The sequence below is a fragment of the Nicotiana attenuata genome, unplaced genomic scaffold (genome assembly GCF_001879085.1).
Source record: "Nicotiana attenuata strain UT unplaced genomic scaffold, NIATTr2, whole genome shotgun sequence".
Classification (NCBI taxonomy): Eukaryota; Viridiplantae; Streptophyta; class Magnoliopsida; order Solanales; family Solanaceae; genus Nicotiana; species Nicotiana attenuata.
The window spans coordinates 78094-103037 of NW_017672955.1; the positions used below are offsets into that span (position 1 = coordinate 78094).

At 39.8% G+C, this 24944-nt stretch overlaps 1 protein-coding gene across 2 annotated transcripts; it reads left to right on the forward strand.

Moving 5' to 3' along the window:
- The first annotated feature begins 213 nt into the window (after window positions 1–213).
- Window positions 214–17485, forward strand: LOC109215024 (serine/threonine-protein phosphatase BSL3). 2 transcript variants are annotated; one of them, XM_019379024.1, is made up of 22 exons: window positions 214–1313; window positions 1544–1604; window positions 1698–1776; window positions 1869–1948; window positions 2063–2157; window positions 2238–2337; window positions 7045–7114; window positions 9347–9448; window positions 9530–9611; window positions 9709–9888; window positions 11103–11349; window positions 11448–11670; window positions 11750–11920; window positions 13947–14185; window positions 15058–15142; window positions 15258–15356; window positions 15430–15629; window positions 15708–15783; window positions 16305–16440; window positions 16541–16677; window positions 16760–16823; window positions 16902–17485. In XM_019379024.1, the coding sequence occupies exons 1-22, from the start codon at window positions 914–916 to the stop codon at window positions 16913–16915; spliced, it is 2940 nt and encodes a 979-aa protein (XP_019234569.1). In that variant the 5' UTR covers window positions 214–913; the 3' UTR covers window positions 16916–17485. The 2 variants fall into 2 exon arrangements, with proteins under 2 accessions (XP_019234569.1, XP_019234568.1); XM_019379023.1 differs by lacking the exon at window positions 16902–17485 and having other exon boundaries at window positions 16760–16886.
- The last annotated feature ends 7459 nt before the right edge of the window (window positions 17486–24944 follow it).

The following is a 24944-nucleotide window of genomic DNA, read 5'->3' on the forward strand; positions in this document are numbered from 1 at the left end:
AAGTATTAACTTAGTAGACATTTTAAAATTTAGCATTCCATAACTTGATTTGCATGTTCTTCTTGTACACCTATTTTATTGATTGCCATTAAGTGCACGTGTATTGCACGTACTCTTAAGCTAGTAATAATAAGAAAATAAAACTTAATAATTTAATAATGACTCTTAACCAATCATGAATATTATCTTTAGCCAAAGCCAGCTCTCATCCCATATGCATTTGTCAGGTTGAATCACTTTCAATCATCTCCACACGCGCCGGTCCTGCGCGTCTCATTAAATCCTTCTTTTTCACCCAATTAACGAGGGAACCCCTCCCGTTGAAATCGGAACCGGTTATCACCGTTAAAGCTGCTGTACGACATGCTGTAATCTTGTACGATCTGCATAAAAACAGTGTAAATCTCGCTTCAGGACTTGTACCCTGAGAGGTAAAACTAAAGTCCACTGTAGTCAGATTTCATCATAGCCATTAGACAGATGTGAGAGACAGAGATACTTTATGTGCAGAAAAATACGTATGAATCTATAGATACAGAAAGATATATCTAAATGTGCGCCTATACACACATTTAAATATTTGCGGGGAGAGAGAGAGAGAGAGGACGAGTGATCGAGGATTGGACAAAGAAGAGAGAGTTTTAGAGAGAGAAACTGTTCGGATTGGTATTCGTCGCCCGCCTTAAAGCTTCTTTAGAAGTAGAAGAGAGAGAAGAAAAACCTACGTAGAATTTTCTCTCTTTTGGTCTGTAATTTTCTCGTAAAATTTGGATGTGTTTGAATCAGAGGATTTGAAAATGTGATTTTCGACATTTAGGGTTTGAATTGGATTGGAAATGTTGATCCGAAATGCGCATGGTTGAGAATTGGAGCTCCGATAAGCTTAAGAATCTAGGGTTTGGAGGTGGGGGATATGGACGTGGATTCAGCGATGTCATCGGAATCCGATCACGATCAGAATAACGGCGCGTCGTCGGAGCAGCTAAACGGCCAGTCATCGGCTGGAGGATCTCCGCCGGAGACTCCTCAGGATCAGCAGCATCCGGCAACTTCTCAGCAGCAGCAGGGCAGTACTCCGGTGACGGGGCCGAGGTGTGCTCCGACGTACTCGGTGGTGCACGCTGTTCTAGAGAAGAAGGAGGATGGTCCAGGGCCGAGGTGTGGGCATACCTTAACGGCTGTACCGGCGGTTGGAGAGGAGGGTAGCCCCAATTACATTGGTCCCAGGCTTATTCTCTTTGGTGGTGCAACTGCGCTTGAAGGGAATTCTGCTGCTTCGGGGACTCCTTCTTCTGCTGGAAGTGCAGGAATTCGTATGTTTCCTTGAAATCTCCTAATTATCCAACTTTTACCCTTTTTTCTGGGCAATTTTTGGACTTGATTAGGATATGGTATACTTTCCAGTTGTGTAGACTAAATGCAACGAGTGAAGTGATTTTTACTGGTCTCAGAAAACCTCTGAATACAATGTTTATGCATAAAAAAAGAAACAGAATTTAATTTTTGTAGAATAATCAATTGATAGAAGAGATCTTAATTGCAGGTTTAGCAGGTGCTACAGCTGATGTGCACTGCTATGATGTTTTGACAAATAAATGGTCTAGGTAAGTGGCTATTGGTGTCACTGATAAGCTACTTTCTATTTTGTGGTTTACTGAGAATGGATAAAATATGTCTCTGCTTCTTAATGATCACAGGATGACTCCTATAGGAGAGCCACCCACGCCAAGGGCTGCTCATGTTGCTACGGCTGTTGGAACCATGGTTGTTATTCAGGTTGGTTTAAACTTATAGGAGTAGTATTTTGTCTAAGTCGTGCATGATCATCTACTTCAGCTAATTAAGATGCTCTATATTATCCATCCCAGGGTGGAATTGGTCCAGCTGGTTTGTCAGCTGAGGATCTTCATGTTCTGGACCTTACACAACAACGCCCACGATGGCACAGGTTAGCATTTAGCAGTTCAAGTAATGACTTAGTTTCAATGAACGTGGTGTATGCTGGTGAAGTGTGAAATCTGGAAGTGCTGATCAACTACTGAAACAATTCTGATCTTTTCAGGGTTGTGGTCCAAGGACCTGGTCCAGGGCCACGTTATGGCCACGTCATGGCTTTGGTAGGGCAAAGATATCTCATGGCTATTGGTGGAAATGATGGTCAGTCCCGTGAAAAGGCCCTCCCCATTTTTTAATTTTATAAAGTTTAAGAAATAAAAAGTTGATCCATTGTTTTTCAGGAAAACGGCCTCTAGCGGATGTTTGGGCTTTGGACACAGCTGCCAAGCCATATGAATGGCGCAAATTAGAACCTGAGGGTGAAGGTCCACCTCCTTGCATGTAAATTTCATGATCTCTTTCTTGAAGATGTGTATTTTAGTTCCTCATTGTACATGACTTTCATATTCTCTTGTTACTTTTGACTGTATTCAATTTGCTTTTTTGAACTTTATGTTTTTTATTACATGGTGAAGAACCTGAAGATTTGTTTGTACATATCAATCGAAGAAGTAGCATGTGGTAAACAGTGGCAGTCTTCAGTGACTGTTTGGTTATGATTTATTCCTTAGAAGAATACTTGACAAGGGATCCAACACACTATTGATGAGTGTAATTCTACCACCCAGAGAAAGATATTGCATTTTCCAAGAAGCCAACATTTTTTCAAAGTTTTCAATTACTCCATTCCAGATACCTAGAGCTTTGTTTCTAGCTCCCAGAGGAAGACCCAGATATGTTGTAGGGAAAGAGCCCACCTTACAACACATTACTTCGGCAAGCTCTTCCAAGTTTGGAACTGAATTGATTGGATAGATGATGCTCTTCAACATGTTCATGTGTAGGCCTGAGATAGCTTCAAAGATCATAAGTGTGAGATTGAGGTAAAAGACCTATGATTTTTCAGCTCCACAAAAAATCAAAGTATCATCTGCATAGAGCAGATGGGAGACTGTAACAGAGTTACCATCTGCACTTCCCACCTTGAAACCCTCTAGCCAGTGAAGCTGATTTGCTTTATCTAACATTTTGCTAAGCCCTTCCATAGCAAGGATGAATAAGAAAGGAGATAGAGGATCTCCTTGTCTGACGCCTTTTTGGGGGAGAAAAGAATCCAACTGGTCCACCATTGATCAGGATTGAATACTTCACTGTAGTGATACAAAATCTGATACATCTAATCCAACATTCACCAAATCCCATCCTTCTTAGTGCATTTATCAAATAAGTCCAATTAAGCTGATCAAATGCCTTTTCTATGTCAAGTTTGAAAAGTAGACCAGGCTGCCCAGACTTCATCTTCCAATCCAATATCTCATTAGCTATAAGAGCTGTATCTGTGATCTGCCTATTTTTTATAAAAGCATTTTGATGACTAGACACCAATTTTCCTATCACCCCTTTTAACCTTTCTGCTAAGAGTTTGGAGGCAATTTTGTAAACACTACCATCGAACTGATTGACCTGTAATCTCTTAGCTCAGTGGCTCATTTCTTTCGGGATTAGTGCTATAAAAGTGGCATTGCATGATCTAACAAGGTTGCCATTCTGGTGAAAGTGTTGAAGGGCTCCCATGATATCATCCTTGATCACCTCCCATGTTTTCTGATAAAATGCCATAGTGTATCCGTCCGGATCTGGAGCTTTATCAGGTGCACAATTCTTAAGTACAGCCAAAACCTCTGCCTCTTCAAATGGCCTTTCCATCCATACTTTCTCTTCCCCATTTAATGTTGCTATATCTTCCAGTCTTGTAGTAGGTCTCCAGCTTTCATTCTCAGTGCAGAGTTGTTAATAAAATTCTAAAATCTCACCCCTGATTACATCTTTATCTTCAATGATGTCATCCCCAACTTTGAGTCTATCAATACAATTAGTTCTTCTGTTGGAATTGGCCTGGCCATCTTCTGAAAGAATTTGGTGTTTTTATCCCCTTTTTTGAGCCACAAGCATCGAGATTTTTGTCTCCAAGATACTTCTTCTGCTTTAGCCTGAATTTCCACTTGGAGTTTCATAATATTGGCTTTTTTCTTCTTGGGATTGAGCTCTTCCTTCCGTTTGTTGTTGCAAAAGAGAAAGCTCCTCTAATGCTCTTCCCCTTTTCACTGCAATGTTGCCAAATTCTTCTCTATTCCAGATAGTAAGGTCTTTCTTCAGGAGCTTCAATTTTTGCACCAAAATAAAGTCGGGAGTGCCATTAACATCATAACTTTGCCACCATATCTTGATCTTTTCCGGGAAACCTTCTGTATTCAGCCACATGTTTTCAAATTTAAAGTAGGATGGGTTAGAGTCCCAATCCCCACTCTCCAGCATGATAGGGTTGTGATCTATTTCTTGTCCCTGTTTCCAATCCCAGCTAAGGTCCAGAGGAGACTTGATCAATTAAGGAGAGATTTTCTATGGGAAGGAAATAGTGAAACTCACAAATTCTATTTGGTTAAATGGCCAAGAGTTATTCTCCCCAAAGTGCATGGAGGGCTAGGAATAAAAGATCTCACTTTACACAACAAGAGCTTGTTAATGAAATGGCACTGGCGGTACAACATGGAGAACCCTGAGCTGTGGAAAGTTGTAATATAAGCAAAATATGGGGTGGCAAACAACTGCTGTACTAGACAGAGTAGACTGCCACATGGTTCTGGCCATGGAAACACATTTCAAAGTTATGGGGTGACTTTCAACTCAAGCCATCACTCAAGCTTGGGAATGGAACTCATATTTCTTTTTGGAAAGATAGATGGTTAGGGTCAGAGACCCTGAAAGACGAACACCCAAGTCTATTTCTATTGGCCAGCAACAAGGATTCCACTATTGGGCACTATTGGCAAGATAACTCATGGGCACTGCAGTTCAGAAGAGATATCCAAGACTGGAACTAACTGACGTGCTGAGATTGCTTTTAAAATTATCAAATTTTAAGGTCAACCCTCAGGCGAAGGACAAGCTGGAATGGGGAGATTCTAAAGATAGAACCTATACTGTCAAAAGAGGATATGACAATCTGTGCTCCAATAAAGAGCTGATTGACAAATGGCCATGGAAGCTTATATGGAGAACCAAACTCCCTATAAAAGTAATTGGTGGTTTTATCCGGACAAGCCTGTATGAAGCCTGCCTTACCCAAGACAACCTCAGTATAAGAAGCATTCCGACAGTGAACAGATGTTTTATGTGCCAAGAGGAATCTTAGAGTGTGAGACATTCGTTTCTTCATTGCACAGTAGCAACTGACTTGGAGTGGCCCCCGTGGAGGGCAAGATGCGGGAGTCGAGGCTGTGGTGGTTCGGGCATGTGATGAGGAGAAGTACAGATGCTCTTGTTAGGAGGTGTGAGAGGTTGGTCATGGCAGGTATGAAAAGAGGTAGATGTAGGCCTCAGAAGTACTGGGAGAGGTGATTAGGCAGAACATGGCGCTGCTTCAGTAAGCTGAGGACATGACCCTTGATAGGAGGATGTGGAGGTCGAGAATTAGGATAGATAGGTAGTCGGAGAGTTTCCCCTATCTTTACTAGTAGTATTAGTAGTACTCTTGTATTTTCATATTCTTAGATCCCTATTACGTCCTGTGATCTCGTGCGCTTCAGTTATCTTATTTTCGTGTTGTTACTGTTTGGTGCTACTTCTTCTTTTTCTTCTTCTTCTTCCTTCTCCTCTTTTTTCTTTTTTCTTTTTTCTTCTTCTTCTTCCTTTCTCTTCCTTTTTCACCTTTTATTGAGCCGATGATGTATCGGAAACAACTTCTCTACCTTCACCTGGTGGGGATAAGGTCAGCGTACACACTACCCTCCCCAACCCCCACTTGTGGGATTATATTAGGTTTGTTGTTGTTGTGCAGGAAAAATCAATAAATTGTTGACTTCATAAATCACACTAAAAAAAAATATGATGTTTTCGGAAGTGGTGGTGGTTGTTATTGTGCTTAAGCCTTGTTTAGAAACCATACTGTATATACTATTTCAGTAAAGATATATATATATATATATATATATATATATATATATATATATATATATATATATATATATATATATATATATATACGGCATTGACTTCAAAAAAGAGAAATTTGCTGAATTATTGGTAACAGCATTGCCGTGGATAAGTCCTTATTTTGAAGAGGTAGATATGATGGAAATGTTGCCCTGATATGATTTTAGGAAACTAAAACTTGAAATTCCACAAACTATTGCTACTATTTGATGGTTGAGTGGCTCAATTATGCACCTCGCTGGCATGTTCTTGGTTTCAAGTCAGTTTCAGTTGCGACTGATGGAGTTGCCATCTCTCTAGAATAGCATATTTTCTTGCACCTACTCTGTTTTCATAAATGATGAGCGGAGCTCCTTTTCTGAGGTTTTAATAGTGAAGTAAAGGTACGAGTTCTCGATATTAAGAAAACAAGTTAATCCTTGTGGTGATGTTTCTTATAAGTTTTTGGCTGACCTAGAAGAAACTAAAGAATTCAATAAAACAAAGAAGATATACCTTGACTTGTCTTCTAGGGAGTTTGGTTGAGGCATAGGAATTAGGATAACAATATGGTCATTCCAGGTTCAAAATCCGCTACTACACTTACTGAGAGCCATCTCCTGTAGTCATTATTGGCAGGTTTTCGTTACGTGTGCTTATATTGCAGGTTGTCTGGTTGATTAGTTTAGGTGCATGCTCGATGGCCCGGACACACCAATTTTGAAACATAAACATGACATACAAAGACTCAAGCAGTGGAACGTACATTCTTTTCTTATCTGAAGATGGTTATTTGACGAACAGTTGTGACAGTTTGAGCATATGTTGGTCTCTTATTTTTTCAGAACTTCTACATTTTGTTGAGCAAAGTCTTTTTAGACTGTACTGTTTGTGGAACTGAAGCTGTCAGAGTGCATTTTACACATTTCCATCTTCATTAATTTCTGAAGTTTCTTTGTGTATTCTCATTAATTTCCTCTGGTGATGTCCAACTGAAGATAAATTCTTGTGAATCTAAGCTGGTCCAAGTGTCCAGTAAAGTAATGAAATCCTAATCTGCTCTTGTTGCTTGGCTAGGTACGCAACTGCAAGTGCGCGATCTGATGGTCTTCTTCTGCTTTGTGGAGGGAGGGATGCCAATAGTGTGGTGAGTGAAGCATGCTTTCTGATGCAATAAGAAAAAATGATGGAATTTATACTGATTTACTTGTTCCCTTGGTTTTTATCATTAGCATTTTTACTTGCACTTAGAAGTTAGAAGGATATCTCGCTAGAAAGATTGTTCTCTTTCTAGAACAGATGATGCTCTCTTTGTCTCAGCCCTATCTCCTTCTCTCTCCTTCTCTGACTCCTCTTCTATTTCCATTTCCTCACATAGAATCATTCTCTTATTTATTATGTGAATCACCTCTTCTATAAAGTTTTACTGCTAGAGGAGGGAGTCTTTTATTCATTTACTTCTCTTTTCTGCAGCCTCATATGTGAGATAAACTACCTCATCGGCCAAGTGCATGCAAACTTCTTTTCTAATGATTTGTTACATTGAGAGTCGAATTTGAAAAAAATGCTTAGACAAGGACACCTTTGTTTACCTAATTATGTCTGTAACCATTTTATGTGAACATCCTCTGTTTCTCTGCCCCAAATTGATTAGCCCATCTGTTTGGAGGTGCTTCACTTTTCCCATTTCATGTACCTACTTAGTGGTTGATCGCTTTAATGGATAAACTTGGGCGGAGCTCTTTATCTTTCCCTTTTTGTTAAATATACTCCTTTATTATTTCTATGGAGAACGGTGCGTTTCTTATTACCTCACTTTTTTGTCATGTCCTCTCACCTTTCTAGCTGTGCCTCACTTCTCATGATTGCACTCTGCAGATCTCTTTAATCTCTAGCCTTCTTGATCCCTACCTTGGTTGTACTCCATTGCGTTGCCACCTTGCTCTCCCTGATCTACCCATCTGCCCAATCTCTGCTGAGAAACCGTTTTCCCAGTGCCAGCATTCCCCTCCCCCTTCCCTTCTCTGGTACCTTACACAATCCTCCATGATCCCTGCAACCTTCTGCTTGGTGATACCCTATTAGTCTGCAGCCCCTCTACTTTGCCGCTTTGACTTATGCGTGGTAGAACCTAGCCTTACATTTGGGGAAAAGTTCATCGCCAAAAAAATGATGTGACTTCTTCTCATACTTTAGAAATATCCATTGGTGGATTTGTTTATTTAAGAGAAAGCTGATTTTCATCTAGAGCATTCTGTTTTATTGGTTGTAAGTACTTTTGTTGTCTCTTTCTGGTTTATAAAAGGCATATGAGTGCAAAGCTAGTTAAGAAAGGGGAGAGAGGACCAAAAAGAGGGTTATGTGGTCCATAAAATAAGGGGAAGTGTGCTAGTAACTAGTGGAGTGTAAAGTCCTACCTTAGTCCCTAGATGCTTTGCCAACTAACTTATGATCGAAATCTAATATCATTTTGACCTTTTGTATTATTTGTTTTTCAGTAGGTTATGACGTTTGCCGCCTCAAACTACATTTCTAAAGACATTTCCTCTAACTTAAGCTTAATATTACAAAGCCTTTTTTTCGCTATAAATTAAGGACATAAGAGTGAAAAGAGAGATTTCCATGATTTGTATTTTCTGAAGTTTGCGTTGAGCATTGTAATTTGATGTGATATCTTGTTAACATATCATCTTTTAGATGCTTCCAACTATTGTTTTTGTACTCTTTCGCTAACTCACTTAAAAATAACAGACTTAGCAACTATCTTTTCCGGATTTCTGTGCCCAAGAAACTGTCAGTGAACGATGATGCTGTGTTGAGCTTCATCCACTTAAACATAGCAATAACAATTTGAGTGGTGGAGCGGATTAGTGATTTGAGATTAATGAACAATGGATGTCTGGGGCTTGTGGTTAAGGAAGTATATGCAGCATGGTTTGATGGTACTTCAGGAAACTGTGTTTTCAACTTCCACCATGTGATTGGTTTAGTTGGATATTTAAAAGGTTATGGGGATTATAGTGCAATGATGCAGGGCAGAATTTTTGTACCGACTATATGAGTACGTATATGGGGTTGCGTAAGTGTCCAGTGCAGTGTTTGGTATTTGGTATTCTTAGTGTATTCTTTAGAGCCAAAAGTATCCACACCTATACTACACCTGTTTGACATGGGTTCATCAAAACAGATTTGAAGATCCATGTAACGTAAGTGATGGACTCAAGAGTTCTGTTTTTTGTTTGCTCTTTCATCTTCTTTTGGTATAATTGTTAATTGGATGGGGCCCTGAGCTTTTAAATTGTTACTTCCTCGTATGCTCTTGCGCTCATTGGTTGATTGTACTTGTACTTACTTTTCCCACTGCTTTGTTCATCCACAGCCACTGGCCAGCGCATATGGACTTGCCAAGCATAGAGATGGGCGCTGGGAATGGGCCATTGCTCCTGGTGTGTCACCATCCTCTAGATATCAACATGCTGCTGTACGTGTTTGTTTCATTCCTTTTATTAACTGCATACTTTCACATGGATACGGTATTATCAATTAGATTCTGATATTATAGGTTTTTGTTAATGCTCGGCTCCATGTATCTGGAGGGGCACTTGGTGGTGGACGCATGGTGGAGGATTCATCTAGTATAGCAGGTATTTTTTGCTTTTGGTCGATACATAGTGGAGATAACACTTTTTACACTGTTATGTTTATCCCTCACTATCATGGTTCTTTACCCCCTTTTGGCAGTTCTTGATACTGCCGCAGGAGTGTGGTGTGACACGAAGTCTGTTGTCACTAGTCCTAGAACTGGCAGATACAGTGCAGACGCAGCTGGGGGAGATGCTGCAGTTGAATTGACCAGACGTTGTAGACACGCGGCTGCTGCTGTTGGTGACTTGATATTTATTTATGGTGGTCTGCGTGGTGGTAAGACTATAAGATGTTCTTATATTTGCTTTCAAGTTTGATTTCAGATGACAATCATTCTTACTTTTTCTTGGAATAGTAAAGTAACTAGCTGGCCAGAACTGTGAAAAAAGAAATTGTAAAGTAACTAAAAGTATCTTCTTTCTTCGGCTCCAGGGCTGGTTCAGGATGTGCTATGGTTTAGGCATTCATAGCTAAATCCCGTTCTTTAGTGTGCATATAGCCTGTTAGAATAATGGTTTTCATGACGCACACTCATGCTGGTTCCTGTGTCTTTCATCAGTGTAACGCTTATCCTTCCACTGGTGCATAACAAATTATCTGACTCAGTAATTAGATATGACTGAAAAATAAACTCACATTGTCACTTTTTAAGTACTGTATTATTATTATACCTTTCTTGGCCTTTTGGCTACTGAGTTATTAATAGAGGGCATATTTCCAGTCGGGTGTAAAAGGATTTCATTCAAGAGTTTTAGAACTGGTCCACTTTAGCTGTAATGATGTGGTGCAACTCATACTGATAAGTCATGTTTGCACGTAGATGAACAACTGTCTCCGTTCAAAACAATTTAATAACTGCACTGAGGCCAGACAAGAGAGGGTAGCTCGATTGGCAAAGGTTGAGGGACTTGTGTCTTAGGTCATAGGTTCGAGCCTTGCGCCAAGCAAACTAACTCCGGTATTTAAGTGGAGAAGGTTAGAGGGGCATGCCCATCATCCCCGAGTCTCAAAGGCTGCAGTTGGCCTAGAGGGTCGGCTCAAAATGGATTTTTCGATCATAAAAAAAAGAGAGGTTGCTCAAGTGGAAAGCACCCTCCACTTCCAACATTTACAGTTGTGGGTTTGAGTCACCATGTTACTCTGTCAGAAGGGACGAAGCCACACTTTGGTTAGGGTGGTCAATTGACCACCCTTTGTCGGAAATTTACATTGCGTATATAGATAAAATATTAGGTTTTAGAGCTACATAACATATATTGAACGCCCTTTGTCGGAATTTTTTTTATTTATTTCAAGTTTGAACACCCTTGAGAAAATTCATGGCTTCGCCACTGCTGTCAGATGTGAAAATCATACTTAACCTCAAATATATCTGTTGCACGTTTCCAACTGTAAGAAAAAAAAAAGTGTAATGAAAATGCCTTGGAGAAGTTATTCAGACCACTTCCTGGTTTCTGCAACAAGTTTAGTGCTGCTGTGTTTTGTCGCAGGGGTATTGCTAGACGACTTGCTTGTCGCTGAAGACTTGGCCGCTGCTGAAACAACTAGTGCAGCTTCACATGCAGCTGCTGGGAGGATAGCAGGAAGGTATGGGTTTGGTGATGAAAGAACAAGGCAAACAGACCCTGAGGTAGTTAATGATGGCTCAGTTGTACTGGGAACTCCTGTTGCACCCCCTATAAATGGTGATATGTATTCTGATATAAGCACTGAAAATGCGACGCTTCAAGGATCTCGGTGAGTTTGCAGTTGCATAGGAACAACAGCATCTGCTATCTGTTTTATGTTAATTGTATGAATGTTTCTAAAGATCTATCTTGTGGTTTGTTTTGCAGGAGACTCATCAAAGGTGTTGAATATCTAGTGGAGGCTTCTGCCGCAGAAGCTGAGGCTATTACTGCCACCCTAGCAGCTGCAAAAGCTCGACAACAAGGTAATGGAGAAGTTGAACTTCCAGACAGGGATCGTGGAGCAGAGGCAACGCCAAGTGGAAAACAGGCGCCTTCTTTGATCAAGCCCGATTCTGTCCCAGCTGGAGTCCGGCTACATCACCGTGCTGTCAGTGTTCAAATCCTTAATGCTATGTTAGTTTTGGTGCTCATAAGGTTGACTAATGATGTGCCTTAATGCATTGAAGGTGGTTGTAGCTGCAGAGACTGGTGGAGCTCTTGGTGGCATGGTACGACAGCTTTCGATTGATCAGTTCGAAAATGAAGGCAGGCGAGTCAGTTATGGAACCCCAGAAAATGCAACAGCAGCAAGAAAACTATTGGATCGTCAAATGTCCATCAACAGTGTTCCCAAAAAGGTAAATTGATTTGTCTCTAGACGCATAGCCTGATTACATGTCACAATGTGGCTTACCATTATTCGTCTGATGTGTTATTCATGCAAGTAAAAAGGGTAAACTGCTTGCAGTTAGTGCATAAATTTTTCTACATAAGTTGCTGCGTTGTTCAGATCCAGTATATTTGGCTCTTGCCTCTTTTTCTTTGGGTGTAGTTGTCTGAAGGACCATGTGTAACAACTAACAGCTAAATATCGAAATGGCCCATTTGGTAGCACAAAAGTAAACACCCCCCCCCCCCCCCCCCCCAAAACAACACACACACACACAGCATAGCCAGGAGGAAGAGGTGACTGTCGTAATGCACAAATTTGGAGGAATGGCTGTTTTATCATTTATTTATTAGTTTTTTTCCCCTGGAGAAATGCAGCTACCAAGTAGAGGTCAGAGTTAAAAATGAAAATGCATATGGTGGAAGGGTTTGTGTGGTTCTTTAAAGCAAAATCTGAAACTAATGTCAGACTGCTCATGTCTTACTCCCTATGTCGCGCGGACTCTCCAAAATACTGCCCCACCCGTGTCGGATTCTCCAAAAATACACTGCTTTTGGAGAATCCGACACGCAGCCGGCGATATTTTCGGAGAGTCCGAGCAACATAACTTAGTCCAATGATTTTAATTTCTTCTTAAAGAATTTAACTGTATTTTGCCTCTAGTGAAAAGTAGTGTCCTACCAATTCCCCGTCTCAAGTTAACAATTACTTTAGTGTCTAGTAGGTTTGGATTTTGAAAATATGATAGATCATATTGTACGCGTCTTATCTTTGAGTCGGAGAGCGGAAAAAAGGAGAGGAGTGTCTTGAAGATACCACAGTTACTTTTCTTTCATCTTTCAAGACCGTCAAACGCAAACCTTCAAAAGAATTGGAACACATCAGAATTGGTACCTTCCAGACTTAATGATAGAAGGATCGGGCAAAAATATGCTAGGTTAGCTAGGTCTTTAACGATATGCTTTTCATAGAATGTGAGACCACTCACCATCACTAATCGTATTGTCAGCTCTTTTCATTGATTGAAGGTTTCATTTTTTCATTAGATCTCCCAGCCAACAACCTAACCCTAGGTTTGCAATGACCTTGGTTGCATCTAAATTCCTATTTAATGTTCCATTTGGGCTGGAAAGAAAAAGATTTGCTGATCTCTAAGTGAGGATGCTTCCTTCAGCATGAGCTGACCCTTTCAGAACAGGTTAGAATGGGCGCAACTATTAGATCCAGAATTCATCCAGGTTCGATTAATCATGAAGTGAGGAAAGAAGAAAAATCCAAAAGGAATTTTTAGAAGCAGCAAATTGAAACTTTTGTTGCTTCATCTAGGGAATTTGGTTCCAACCATAGAAGTGAGTAGAACTCTAGGTCTCTAAGAAGTTGAATGAAGAACTGGAGAGTAAAAGTGTGTAACAGTAAACCCTCAGGGGTTGGCCTGGTGGCAATAGACTTGAGCCTTGGGGTTTGCTCCCTTTCAAGGTCTCAAGTTCGAAATCCACTGGGTGCAAACAATTTCTGAGGGCCATCGGACTGGGTAAAACCTGAATTAACTGTGGTGCACTTGCAGGAAACTCCTTGCCGAGGGCCTGTGCACCCCCGGGATTAATCGGGGCTCTTAGAGACTCGGACACCCGGTGCAAATCAAAAAAAAAAATAAAAAAATGTGTGTAACAGTACTTTGAAGGGAAGAAAGAGAGGGAGAATAATATTTTTGTTTCCTTGTTTGTGTCTTGTGGCCTTGTAGGGTGAGTTCAGAGGGGTTTTTTTTTTTTGGGGGGGGGGGGGGGGGGACAAGAGGTGGGGTTGCGAATACAATTGGACTGCATTGATTCAATCAGGGTAACTAGTCCATAACCATTCTGAATCTCAAGCAGAGACTTACCTGTTCTGTACTAAATGTAACTGCCATCATCTTTATAACTTAAGCGGTTATTTTCGTATGAAGATGAATTACTGCATTTTGTTAGGTATATCATTTCTTTTCCTTACTATTTCAGGTGATTGCCCATCTTTTGAAGCCTCGTGGCTGGAAGCCGCCTGTTCGGCGGCAATTTTTCTTGGACTGCAATGAGATGGCTGATCTTTGTGACAGTGCCGAAAGGATATTTGCGAGTGAACCTAGTGTTTTACAGCTTAGGGCTCCTATTAAGATATTTGGTGACTTGCATGGGCAATTTGGGGATCTTATGCGTCTTTTCGATGAGTATGGTTCCCCATCGACTGCTGGGGATATATCGTAAGTGCATTGACTCTATCTTGCTTCTACCTGTTTTATTTTCTGTCCAAGCCCTTTGACAGCATAAATTCCTTGGGTTGCAGTATTTTTTCGATTTACCCTCTTTTTGTTTTGAATGGATATTTTGATTGAAAATTGCGGGGGTTGCAGTTTGCTTTTTGTTTTTAACTGTCTGGTGTCTCGGTACGGCTATTAGAATTCTGATATTGATTATATGGAAAACGGTCATATTTACCCCTCTGATTTTGAGAGTTTTTCATATCTACCCTCCATTTGAGTATTCGACTGTGTATAGCCCTACCGTTACACATTTGAACACAAATACCACTCAGCCGTTAAGGGACCCGGACCCATCAAGCGGAGGGCCAATACACATTTTAAAACACCGGGTTCATTTGCCCAAATCCATTATCCGACCCATCTGAAAACCTGTTTTAATTCATATTGTTTACAAGGTCTGAATTATGCCCAATTGCTCAAATTAGGAATAATAATTGTATCCCTCATCTTGGCTGTGTTTCTCCGCCATATACTATGCTTTTGTGCTATGGAACCATTTGATTGTAAAATCCTGTTAATTGGAAAAGATGAGACCAATAAACCTCTTGGTAAAAGTTATGTAGCATAACCAAATATCCCATGTAGCAGATTATGTAGCCTTTATACATCAAAACTTATTTTCTCAGCGATGCTTTACTTGGTCTCAGGTGAGGCTGTCACAATATTCTCTTGGTGTCTATTTGCTGTCTCTCATGTCATTCTGACTCCTGCAGACTTGTACCATTTTTTGGATTGATCTATCACTTGGATCAGTTTGATGTGTCAAGATTTGTTCTTCTAGTTTGATACTAATTTTGGTAAGTGAATACCAGGTATATTGACTACCTCTTCTTAGGAGATTATGTTGACAGGGGCCAGCACAGTTTGGAAACCATAACTCTTCTTCTTGCTTTAAAGGTACCTCTTGTGTCTAATTCTTCTTGCTTTAGAGGTACTCTTATATCTGGATGTTTGTATGCTTTCAACTTCTTAGTTACTCTGTGATTTTGATGATCATAAATTGATGCTTTAGGTTGAGTATCCCCTCAATGTACATCTAATTCGTGGGAACCATGAAGCTGCAGATATTAATGCGCTTTTCGGCTTTCGAATTGAGTGCATCGAACGGATGGTAAGTTATGATTTACTAGGTGAAGCTTGTGCTTGCTGTCCAAGCCAGATACTGATGTCCATTTATGCAACAGGGTGAGCGAGATGGAATTTGGGCATGGCATCGATTTAATAGATTGTTCAACTGGCTTCCTCTGGCAGCATTAATCGAGAAAAAGATAATCTGTATGCATGGTGGTATTGGAAGGTCAATTAATCATGTTGAACAAATAGAAAATATCCAGCGTCCTATCACTATGGATGCTGGCTCAATTGTTCTTATGGATTTATTGTGGTTAGTCTCTGTCTTCTCTTATGCTTCCTTCATTGACTTTAAATACTCATATTTTCTCACATCAGTATGTGTTTCTAGGTCTGACCCAACAGAAAATGATAGCGTTGAAGGATTAAGACCAAATGCAAGAGGTCCAGGGTTGGTCACTTTTGGGGTGAGTAATTTTCATTCCGTATCAATTTCAGGGAGTTAATTTTCTCTTGATATCTTGTTTCGGGGTAGTGGAATTTTTTGTTTTCTTCCACCTATTGTCTCTTATTTTTGGGAAGCTGCAACATTCTTATCAGTTAACTGGAGTTACTTAAAAGGGCCCAGTGCAGAAAGATATGATATTTCAAACATAAAGTTAAGATTGCTCCATCTGCCCTCTTTTTCCACTTTGACGTTCTATGGGCTGTCATTTTCTTGAGTTTGTTTTGTGCAATTGCAGCCCCTTCCATCTTTGTAACTTGGACGCTTTTAATTTCTATGTCCAAGCTCTTTTCGTTCAAGACAATTGAACTCATAAGTCCTTGAAGTCACTTATCTGTTTGCTGAACTGGAGTTTTGGTACTTAAGTTAATGTGGTGCTTGAATATGAGATATCACTGCTATCCTGTCTCTGGGATGTTTGGTGTGATGTATTTTCTCTATCATTTCCTGTCACACTAATGTAAGCCCTTGTTATACGTGCAGCCTGATCGTGTGATGGAATTCTGCAACAACAATGATCTTCAACTGATAGTCCGAGCGCATGAATGTGTGATGGATGGCTTTGAACGATTTGCTCAGGGACATTTAATTACACTTTTCTCAGCCACTAATTACTGTGGTATGATGTTACAAATTTTGGATGTTTGGAGGTTTTCTACTTTATATATATGATTTATCTTTATGCAAAATATTTGTGTTCTTTTTTTCCCTTTCTACAGGTACTGCTAATAATGCTGGTGCTATCTTGGTATTGGGTAGAGATCTTGTTGTGGTTCCAAAACTTATTCACCCGCTGCCGCCAGCAACATCTCCTGAAACATCACCTGAGCGGCATATAGAGGACACTTGGATGCAGGTTTGTTATTTCCAGATCTTCTTCGACCTGCATATTCTCTGCTTTGATGTGTGTGTAATCAGTCTTCCAATTGTTGGGATAGGAGCTAAATGCTAACAGACCACCTACACCAACTAGAGGACGTCCTCAAGTTGCCAATGATCAAGGTTCTCTTGCTTGGATTTAGATTATAGTTCGATTATTTTGCTATACTTCCAGGCTCATGCTAACATTAGGATTTCCAGTGATATGTACATAGCACGACACCATTCAGAGAGTTCCATGGAGATACTTATCCTCTTGAAAAGTTCAAGGCTTGAGGCAACTTGGGGATTCTTCCCACAGAAAAGATGCTTCCAGAGAATCAGATTTTGAGATTGGAGGTTGCAGGCGCATGGTCTATTCATCGTGATGCAGAGCAGTTCGGAGTTTCCAATACTTGCCCTTTGTACATTGAGCCACAAGCAGGTAGAAGGATTTTATCATGATGCAGAGCCAGTTCCGGGTGGGTTTTTATTGTATTTTATTCCTGGTTAAGGGCCAGTTCCGAGTGGGTAGTGCTGGGTATTTATTGTATTCTGTTCCTTGTTAATCCTACATAATTTTTTCCTCGTTTAGGGTGTATCATTTTTGTCTACGGTAGAAAAGGACTTGAGTCGTCCGTCACATATGATTGCTGAGATATATAATCCTGAAGATCGCTGTCGTAATTCATATAGAGGTGGTTGCTTTGTGTAATTGTATTGCTGCCTTGTAAAATGTTACTTCCCGGTGAACAAGAAAAAGATGCGGAAAAAAATAGCTGGTCATCTACTATTTATCCTGTTTATTTTTGTTTTCCCTTGTAGTTGTTTAGTATTCTCTCAATGCATCAAAAGAGGCAGCGAATTGCAATGAGCTTTCGACATTGGCTACGTGGTTGGATTTCTTCGGTAAAATGTTAGACTATTCACCATTCTACAGCTTGACAAACTATCGTCAGTAACAGTATCTTGTTGAGTTGTGGAGATTGTGCTGTAATGGGTTATTTAAATACTTACAAGGTGCAGTACACATTTACCTTTCATTTGGGTGTGGACGTCTTGAGGTGTGTAGGCGACCTTTTTAGAGCGAACAAGATTTCGATTGGATTTAACAATTTTTCTCCTCATACTTCTTTCATATGCACAAGCAAGCACCAATTTTTCTTGACCAACGGCCATTTGAAGTCTTATTTACCTCCAATATATTCTTGCAAACTTCAATTGTACTGACGAGAGATTAACATGACGATAGAGATGTAATTTAGGTAAAACCCGAATATTGCTTCTTCAGTACATGCACATAACACTAACAAATGAATACTAGTTTTAGATTTTGCATACGCAGAGTCATTGCGCAATTGGAGCTAGAGAATACTGAAAGTACATCAGATCTGATTCTCTCTCTCTCTCTCTGCTTTCTAGATGTCACATTAGGAAGTCTGATGATCTAATAAGGTAACTGTAACATCCCGTACATTTGGACTAGGTGTGGACATATTAAATGGGTATTAATTTGATATTTTAGACATATGAAGTCCTAGCGGGACGAGTATGGGTAAAAATAGTTGTTTTGGAATCAAGACGGAGAGTGAGGTGCATAAGATTTGACAAAATCGACTAAGTTTGCAGAAGGTCCGTCTTCTAGCAAAGGTTAGTGAAAATGTGAAAGGAATTTGGGAAAACTCAAAGCATGAAAGCTGTAGGCCTTTGAAATAGCTTTCCAACAATATATTACGGAGCCCGAACGGATCTCTGTGCAAAAAGTTATGCGCGTTTTACAGAACAGATGCGATATGCGCGCCCGGTAGCGCGCCCATAGCGCGACCGCGCTTCGTTTGAGGCAGTGTTATTGCCGTTTTGCACGGTCAATAGCGCGGTCAGGTCTACAGGAGCGCGGGCGCGCTCGTGGGGGGTCGTTTTAAAGCCATATTTCGTCCCCCACAGCCCCAAAACATAAAAACTTGCTCTAGAAAGGGGAACTCTCAAAACCTAACTCCTTAAGGGTCCTTCCACCACCCAAGGTAAGTTTTAATGGTAATTCTAAGTTAATTTCAATTTCCCAACATCTTATTAACATGGGTAAACCCTCCATATCATTAGATATTCGATTGGGGCATCATTGTTGAGAGAAGGAAGCCTAGAACTCGAATTCAAAGGGTTTGAACTTCAAAAAGGTAATGTCTTCACCCTCTAATTGATTCTAGCATTGGTTTAATGATTATAAACCCTAGTTCATGAGATATGAGTTGATAGGTTTGATAGAAAAACATGAATGATTATAGGTTTGGGGTGTTGATTGTTGATTATTGGTTAAGGGTGTTGTTTACCTTATGGGTGATAAAGAATAATGTTGATTATAACCATTTGAGACTTTAGAATTTATCTAGGAACAAGAGAATGGGTTATTGGGTGTAGAGACACCATTAATAAGGACTATGAAGCTTTATTCTCACCAAGTGTTTGATAAGATACTTAAGTGACCAAAACATGATCATCATAGTTAATATGGAATCCCTTTGACTTGTATTGCTATAGATTAAAGTTGAAAGGGTTGACAAACGTTGTATTACGCTCAAGAGCAGGAAGTTAAGGTATGTGAGGCTAACTCTCTATGTTTGGGAATTTTATTGATTCTCCCTACACTACGTTTCTTTTACGACGTTACTAATTGCCTCAGAAAAATAGTTTAGCCTAGTTCCTTGAATAGTTGCAGAACTTCTATTCTCTAGCTTCATAACTCGTTCACCACTTTCATTCTGAACGTTGTGAGCTTAGTGTGTATTCAATATAGACTTGGGTTTGATGCCCCCGAGTCTTAGTATAGATTACTCAGTATGCCATAAACAGTTGAAGTTTCAGTGTTCATAATCAGTTCAAGAATACATGTCTCAGTCAAGTCCTATTCAGTATTCCAGTATCATGTAACTCAGTGTGATCCAGTATTCAGTATCATGTAACTCAGTATGATTCAGCATTTCACTATCATGTATTGCGGTTTGATTCTTAGTTCCTGAATGTTGAACACCTGTATTTGGGCCTGAGGCCGCAGTTTATGCTTTATGCATCTTTGGGCCTGAGGCCGCAGTTATGTATACGTATACTTAGGCTCGAGGCCGCAGTTGTGCACATATATATATTGGGCCTGAGCCCGCAGTTTAATATTCAGATAAACAAGTTGTTCAACATTCAGAAGAGGGAGTATTCATATCCTTACTTCCTTTCAGTTCAATTATTAGTTACCATTTCAGTTATCAGTTATCATATCAGTTACCAGTTATCAGTTCAATTATCAGTTATCAGTTATCAGTTATCAGTTATCATTTCAGTCACCAGTTATCAGTTAAGTTATCAGTTACCAGTTATCATTTCAATTTCAGTTTCAATTGTTATCATTTCAGTTATCAATTATCAATTCTCAGTTATCAGCTTAGTTTCAGTTTCAGCATTTATAATTCTTTCTTTCAGTTGCTTTATATACCCGTGCAATTCGAATGTACTGACGTCCCTTTTGCCCGGGGCCTGCATCTCACGATGTAGGTAATGATTTACAGGTTGATGATTCAGAGCGCTAGGATTCTCGTACCAGCCGTTTGGTGATCCCCAATTCTTTCGGGGCATTATCATTACTTTACGGTCTCCAGTATTCTCAGACAGTCAGTGGTTTCAGTATTCCATTATTGGCTACATAGACTAGAGTAACAGTTAGACAGAGTCGCAGGCTTTTCATATTAAGCTATGTTGGCTACAAATATGTTTTAGAATTGTATTAGTATTTCCGCACTTTGATTTATACCATCCAGGCTTTCAGTATATCAGCATGTGTTAGTTTATCTTCCGCATTCAGTATGTTATGATACCACATGTTTGATTCAGCCAGCCAGTTGGTTCGCTCGGTCAGATGTAGTCAGGCACCGAGTGCCGTGTTACGTCCAGGCCCAGGTTCGGGGCGTGACAAAACTTGGTATCAGAGCCCTAGGTTCAAGTGTCCTAGGGAGTCTATGAAGCTGTGTCTAGTGGAGTTCCTTTATATGTGTGTGCCGGCCACTCATATAAACGGTTAACTACCAAGACATCCAGGATTGTCTCATTTCTTTCTACTCTAGATTGTGCCACGAAGCTTAGAGCAATAGTTAACCTTCTCCTCCTATCGAATTCCAAACATATTGGATGCCCAAGCGACGCGCAGGAGAAACCTAAGGTCCTAGAGAGGATAATTCCCCATTGGGGTATAATTATGGAGTACATGTTGGTAAATTTGAGACTTGAGAGGATGTTAAAAGTGGGATGCAATGGATAGTAGTACATATTAGAGCATAACCTTATCTGAAAGTACAAAAGCAGTTATCATGTCTTATGGTTATCAGTTTACCTCAGTTACCAGCTATACAATCTTTCAGTTAGCAAGTTTATGGTTATTCAGGATGCCAGTTATCAGTTATCAGTTATTCAGTTACCAGATCTCCAATTTTCAGTGTATCAAAATTTCTGGTGACTTGTGAGTATACAGTGATGCATATGGATTCGCAAAGAAAATGTAAGTAACAGTGATCATAGCGAAATCTTCGCATATTTTAGGTCCGGATTAAGACCAAGACTCACCGGAGGGCGCTGGAAGTGATTTATCAGATGATGGTATACTTTGAAGGATAAGTTTGTACATGGTAGTGTACTCGTATGTGTTTTACCTCCTAGAACAACTTCATTTAATTTTTGGAAATGGAGCCACAAGTTGGATGATGATAGTTCAGATGTCAGACCCTAACATTGATCACTACAGTTTTGGACATAAAAGAGCCTAAGGGTAAAATACCTAGGAGTCAGAAACGTTTGTTATTACCAAAGATGTGATTTCGTACAACTCATGCAAATGACTAGAAGATGTGATGTATGAAAGGAGAACCAAGAGCAGCCAATAGTGAATTTCAGGGTACGATTTTAAATTGTTCATATTTATTCAAATCAGAACTAGAAGTACCACGTTAGTAAGCTACTATAAGAAGCAGCTATTGATATAAAATAAAAGATATGTCAGTTCCCCCTTAGGTTATGTGACTAAGTGATTACCGCAGATGTTTATAGTATGATATGATTTTGTATTATATAGAAAGTTTGGGGCTAGATATTCCACTTTCGTGTAAGACAGATGAACTTTCTCTAAGTGTGTGATCCATGCACATAGTTTAGAAAAAAAAACGGTAAGTATGCGACCATAGAACGGGGTCGGATGGTGAGGGAAGTTAGAAATAACCTTATTCCTCACTTTAGTTATCCAAAGTAGAACAAGAAAACGTGATTCTAGCAGGTGTTTAGTAAAAGAATAAAAAGTAAATTTTGAGTTGATACAGTGAATTAGCAATTTCAACAAGGCTAGTAGAGGTACAATTTGATTCACTTAGCCAGGTTAACTCTAGTGAGTGGATGATAGTTTGAAATACCGAACGTGTGTTAGAACCCAAAGAGTTTAAGTTAAACTCGAAGTACAGTGGCAGTGGGGAAAAAAAATTAGCTAGCAGTAAGAGAGCAAACTACAGAAGAATAGCCTTTAAGAGTTATTGAAAAGGGATTTCTCCAAGATTGACAGTGTAAGCAGAGTTAAATTATTAAGATTGTGTATGACAGTTGTGAATACATTAGCTTTCCGTTAAGTGAATAATTTAGTTTTTCCTAGTAAGAAGGATTTCTCAGAAGTTAGTAGGAAGATGAGTCGTCATGGACGTAGAGTGCAAAGAAGTACAGAAAATAAGGAAAGTTATTTGGATCCCAACAAAAAGAGAAGGATCCACAAGTATAAGACCTTTGATCTAAGGGGTAATGTGAAAATTTTCAGTAAGTCCAGTTAGAGATTTGAAACTCGAATAGTTAGCATGGGATATGAAAAAGAAAATCAGTTCGGTAATGAGGAAAAATTGTATAATTACAACAAGGATTATGTCTAGCATGTGTAAGAAACACAAAGTGATTAGAATGATCACCGAGCTTAGTTATTGATGATAAAGTGATCACAGAAAAGTTATAAAATCATGCCTATTTATGTGTTATGAGGGTAGTGCCATTGCACGGAACTCTAAAATTTAGAGTACATGTCAAAGACTTAGGTCACAATAATGCTATAAGTGTTTTCAGGAAGTGCTTAAGAAGATAAAGTGTGAGAAGTATAACTCATCATTGAGGTAGATAAGAGAACTCTGGTGAAAGAAGTTCACCAACCAAGATAGGAGTTCGACTTCGGACTCCGAAGATAGTAGAGTTGTTGTCTAGAATATGACTTGTCCCCCCTTAGTAGCCGAAGAGAAGGAGAAACAATGTGATGATCCCTACGTGTTGAAGTTGAAGAGGAGATTCACAAGTATAAAACGATGGCTTTTGAATAAGGGGGAGATGATGGTACTTTGAGGTAGCAAGACAGATTGTGTGTTCCAGACATAGATGGACTTAAAGAGGGAGATCATGTTAGAAGCCCATAATTCCAGGTATTCTTTTCATCCAGGTTCCACAAAGATGTATCATGGTCTTAAGGATATTTATTGGTGGAATGGCATGAAAAAGAACGTTGCAGACTTTGTGGCCAAGTGTCCGAATTGTCAGCAAGTGAAAGTCGAGCAGCAGAAAGCCTAGTGTTTTATCACAGAATATACATATTTTGAGTGGAGATGGTAAATATGAAATTTATAACAGGATTATCTTGCTCATTTTAAAAGCATAATTTGATTGGACGATTGTAAATCGACTTACCAAGTCAGCACATTCTTGCCAGTAAAGACTACAGATTCAGCAGAAGATTATACCAAGTTATACATTCAGGAAATCGTCTGATTGCATGGGACTCTGTGGTCCGTCATTTCGAACTGTGGTGCTAAGTTTACAATGAACTTTTAGAAGTTCTTTCAGAAAGGATTAGGCACAAGTTTTTCATCCTCAGAAAAATGGCCAGGCAGAACGCATTGTTCAACCAGTTGAGAATATGTCCTTGATGTTAAAAGTAATTGGGATGATCACATACCTCTCATTGACCTTGCTAATAATAACCTACCATTCTAGTATCAAGATGGCACGTGCGAGACTCTGTATGGACGAAGGTGTAGATAACCAATTGGTTGGTTCAAAGTTGGTGAAGAAGAGTTGCTGGGACCAAATTTGGTCTATCAGACTATAGAGAAAGTTAAGTTGATTCAAGAGCGTTTGAAGACGACTCTGAGCCGCCAAAAGTCCTATTCGAACTTGCGGCATAGAGACCTAGAGTTTCAATTTGATGATTGGGTGTTTCTAAAAGTTTCGCCTATGAAAGGCGTTATGAGATTTGGGAAGAAGGGGAAGCGTAGTACCTGCTATATTGGGCCATATAGAATCTTGCGAATGATCGATCAATTAGCTTATGAGTTGGAGTTGCCACCTGAATTAGCGGTGGTATAGCCAGTATTTCACGTGTCATGTTATAATATCCAAGTTTCCAGTACTCAGATACTCATGTCAGTTCAGTACTCAGCTACTCATGTCAGTCCAATACTTAGATATTCATGCCAGTTTAGTACTCAGATATTGATATTAGTTCAATACTCAATTATTCGTGCCAGTTCAATATTATGTCCATGTTAGTTCAGTATTCACGTATCCATGGCAGACCAATATTCAGTCAATGCAGTAGTCATTCAGTTCAGTATCTCAACAGTTCAGTAATCATGTATTCATTATGTTTAGTATGCAAGTGTTAATGGAAGTTCATGTTTCCACTAGACCCGTTTAAGGTTCGGAGTTAGTAGAAGTTACAGTCAGGACAATCATTCGAGGACGAATGATCCCAAGGGGGAGATATAACATCCTGTACATTTGGACTAGGTGTGGACATATTAAATGGGTATTAATTTGATATTTTAGACATATGACGTCCTAGCGGGATGAGTATGGGTAAAAATAGTTGTTTTGGAATCAAGACGGAGAGTGAGGTGCATAAGATTTGACAAAATCAACTAAGTTTGCAGAAGGTCCGCCTTCCAGCAGAGGTTAGTGAAAATGTGTAAGGAATTTGGGAAAACTCAAAGCATGAAAGTTGTAGGCCTTTGAAATAGCTTTCCCATGATATATTATGGAGCCTGAACGGATCTCTGTGCAAAAAGTTATGCGCGTCTTACAGAACAGTATGCGACATGCGCGCCCGGTAGCGCGCCCATAGCGCGACCGCTCTTCTTTCGAGGCAGTGTTTCTGCCGTTTTGCGCGGTCAGTAGAGCGGGCGCGCTCGTGGGGGGTCGTTTTAAAGCCATATTTCGTCC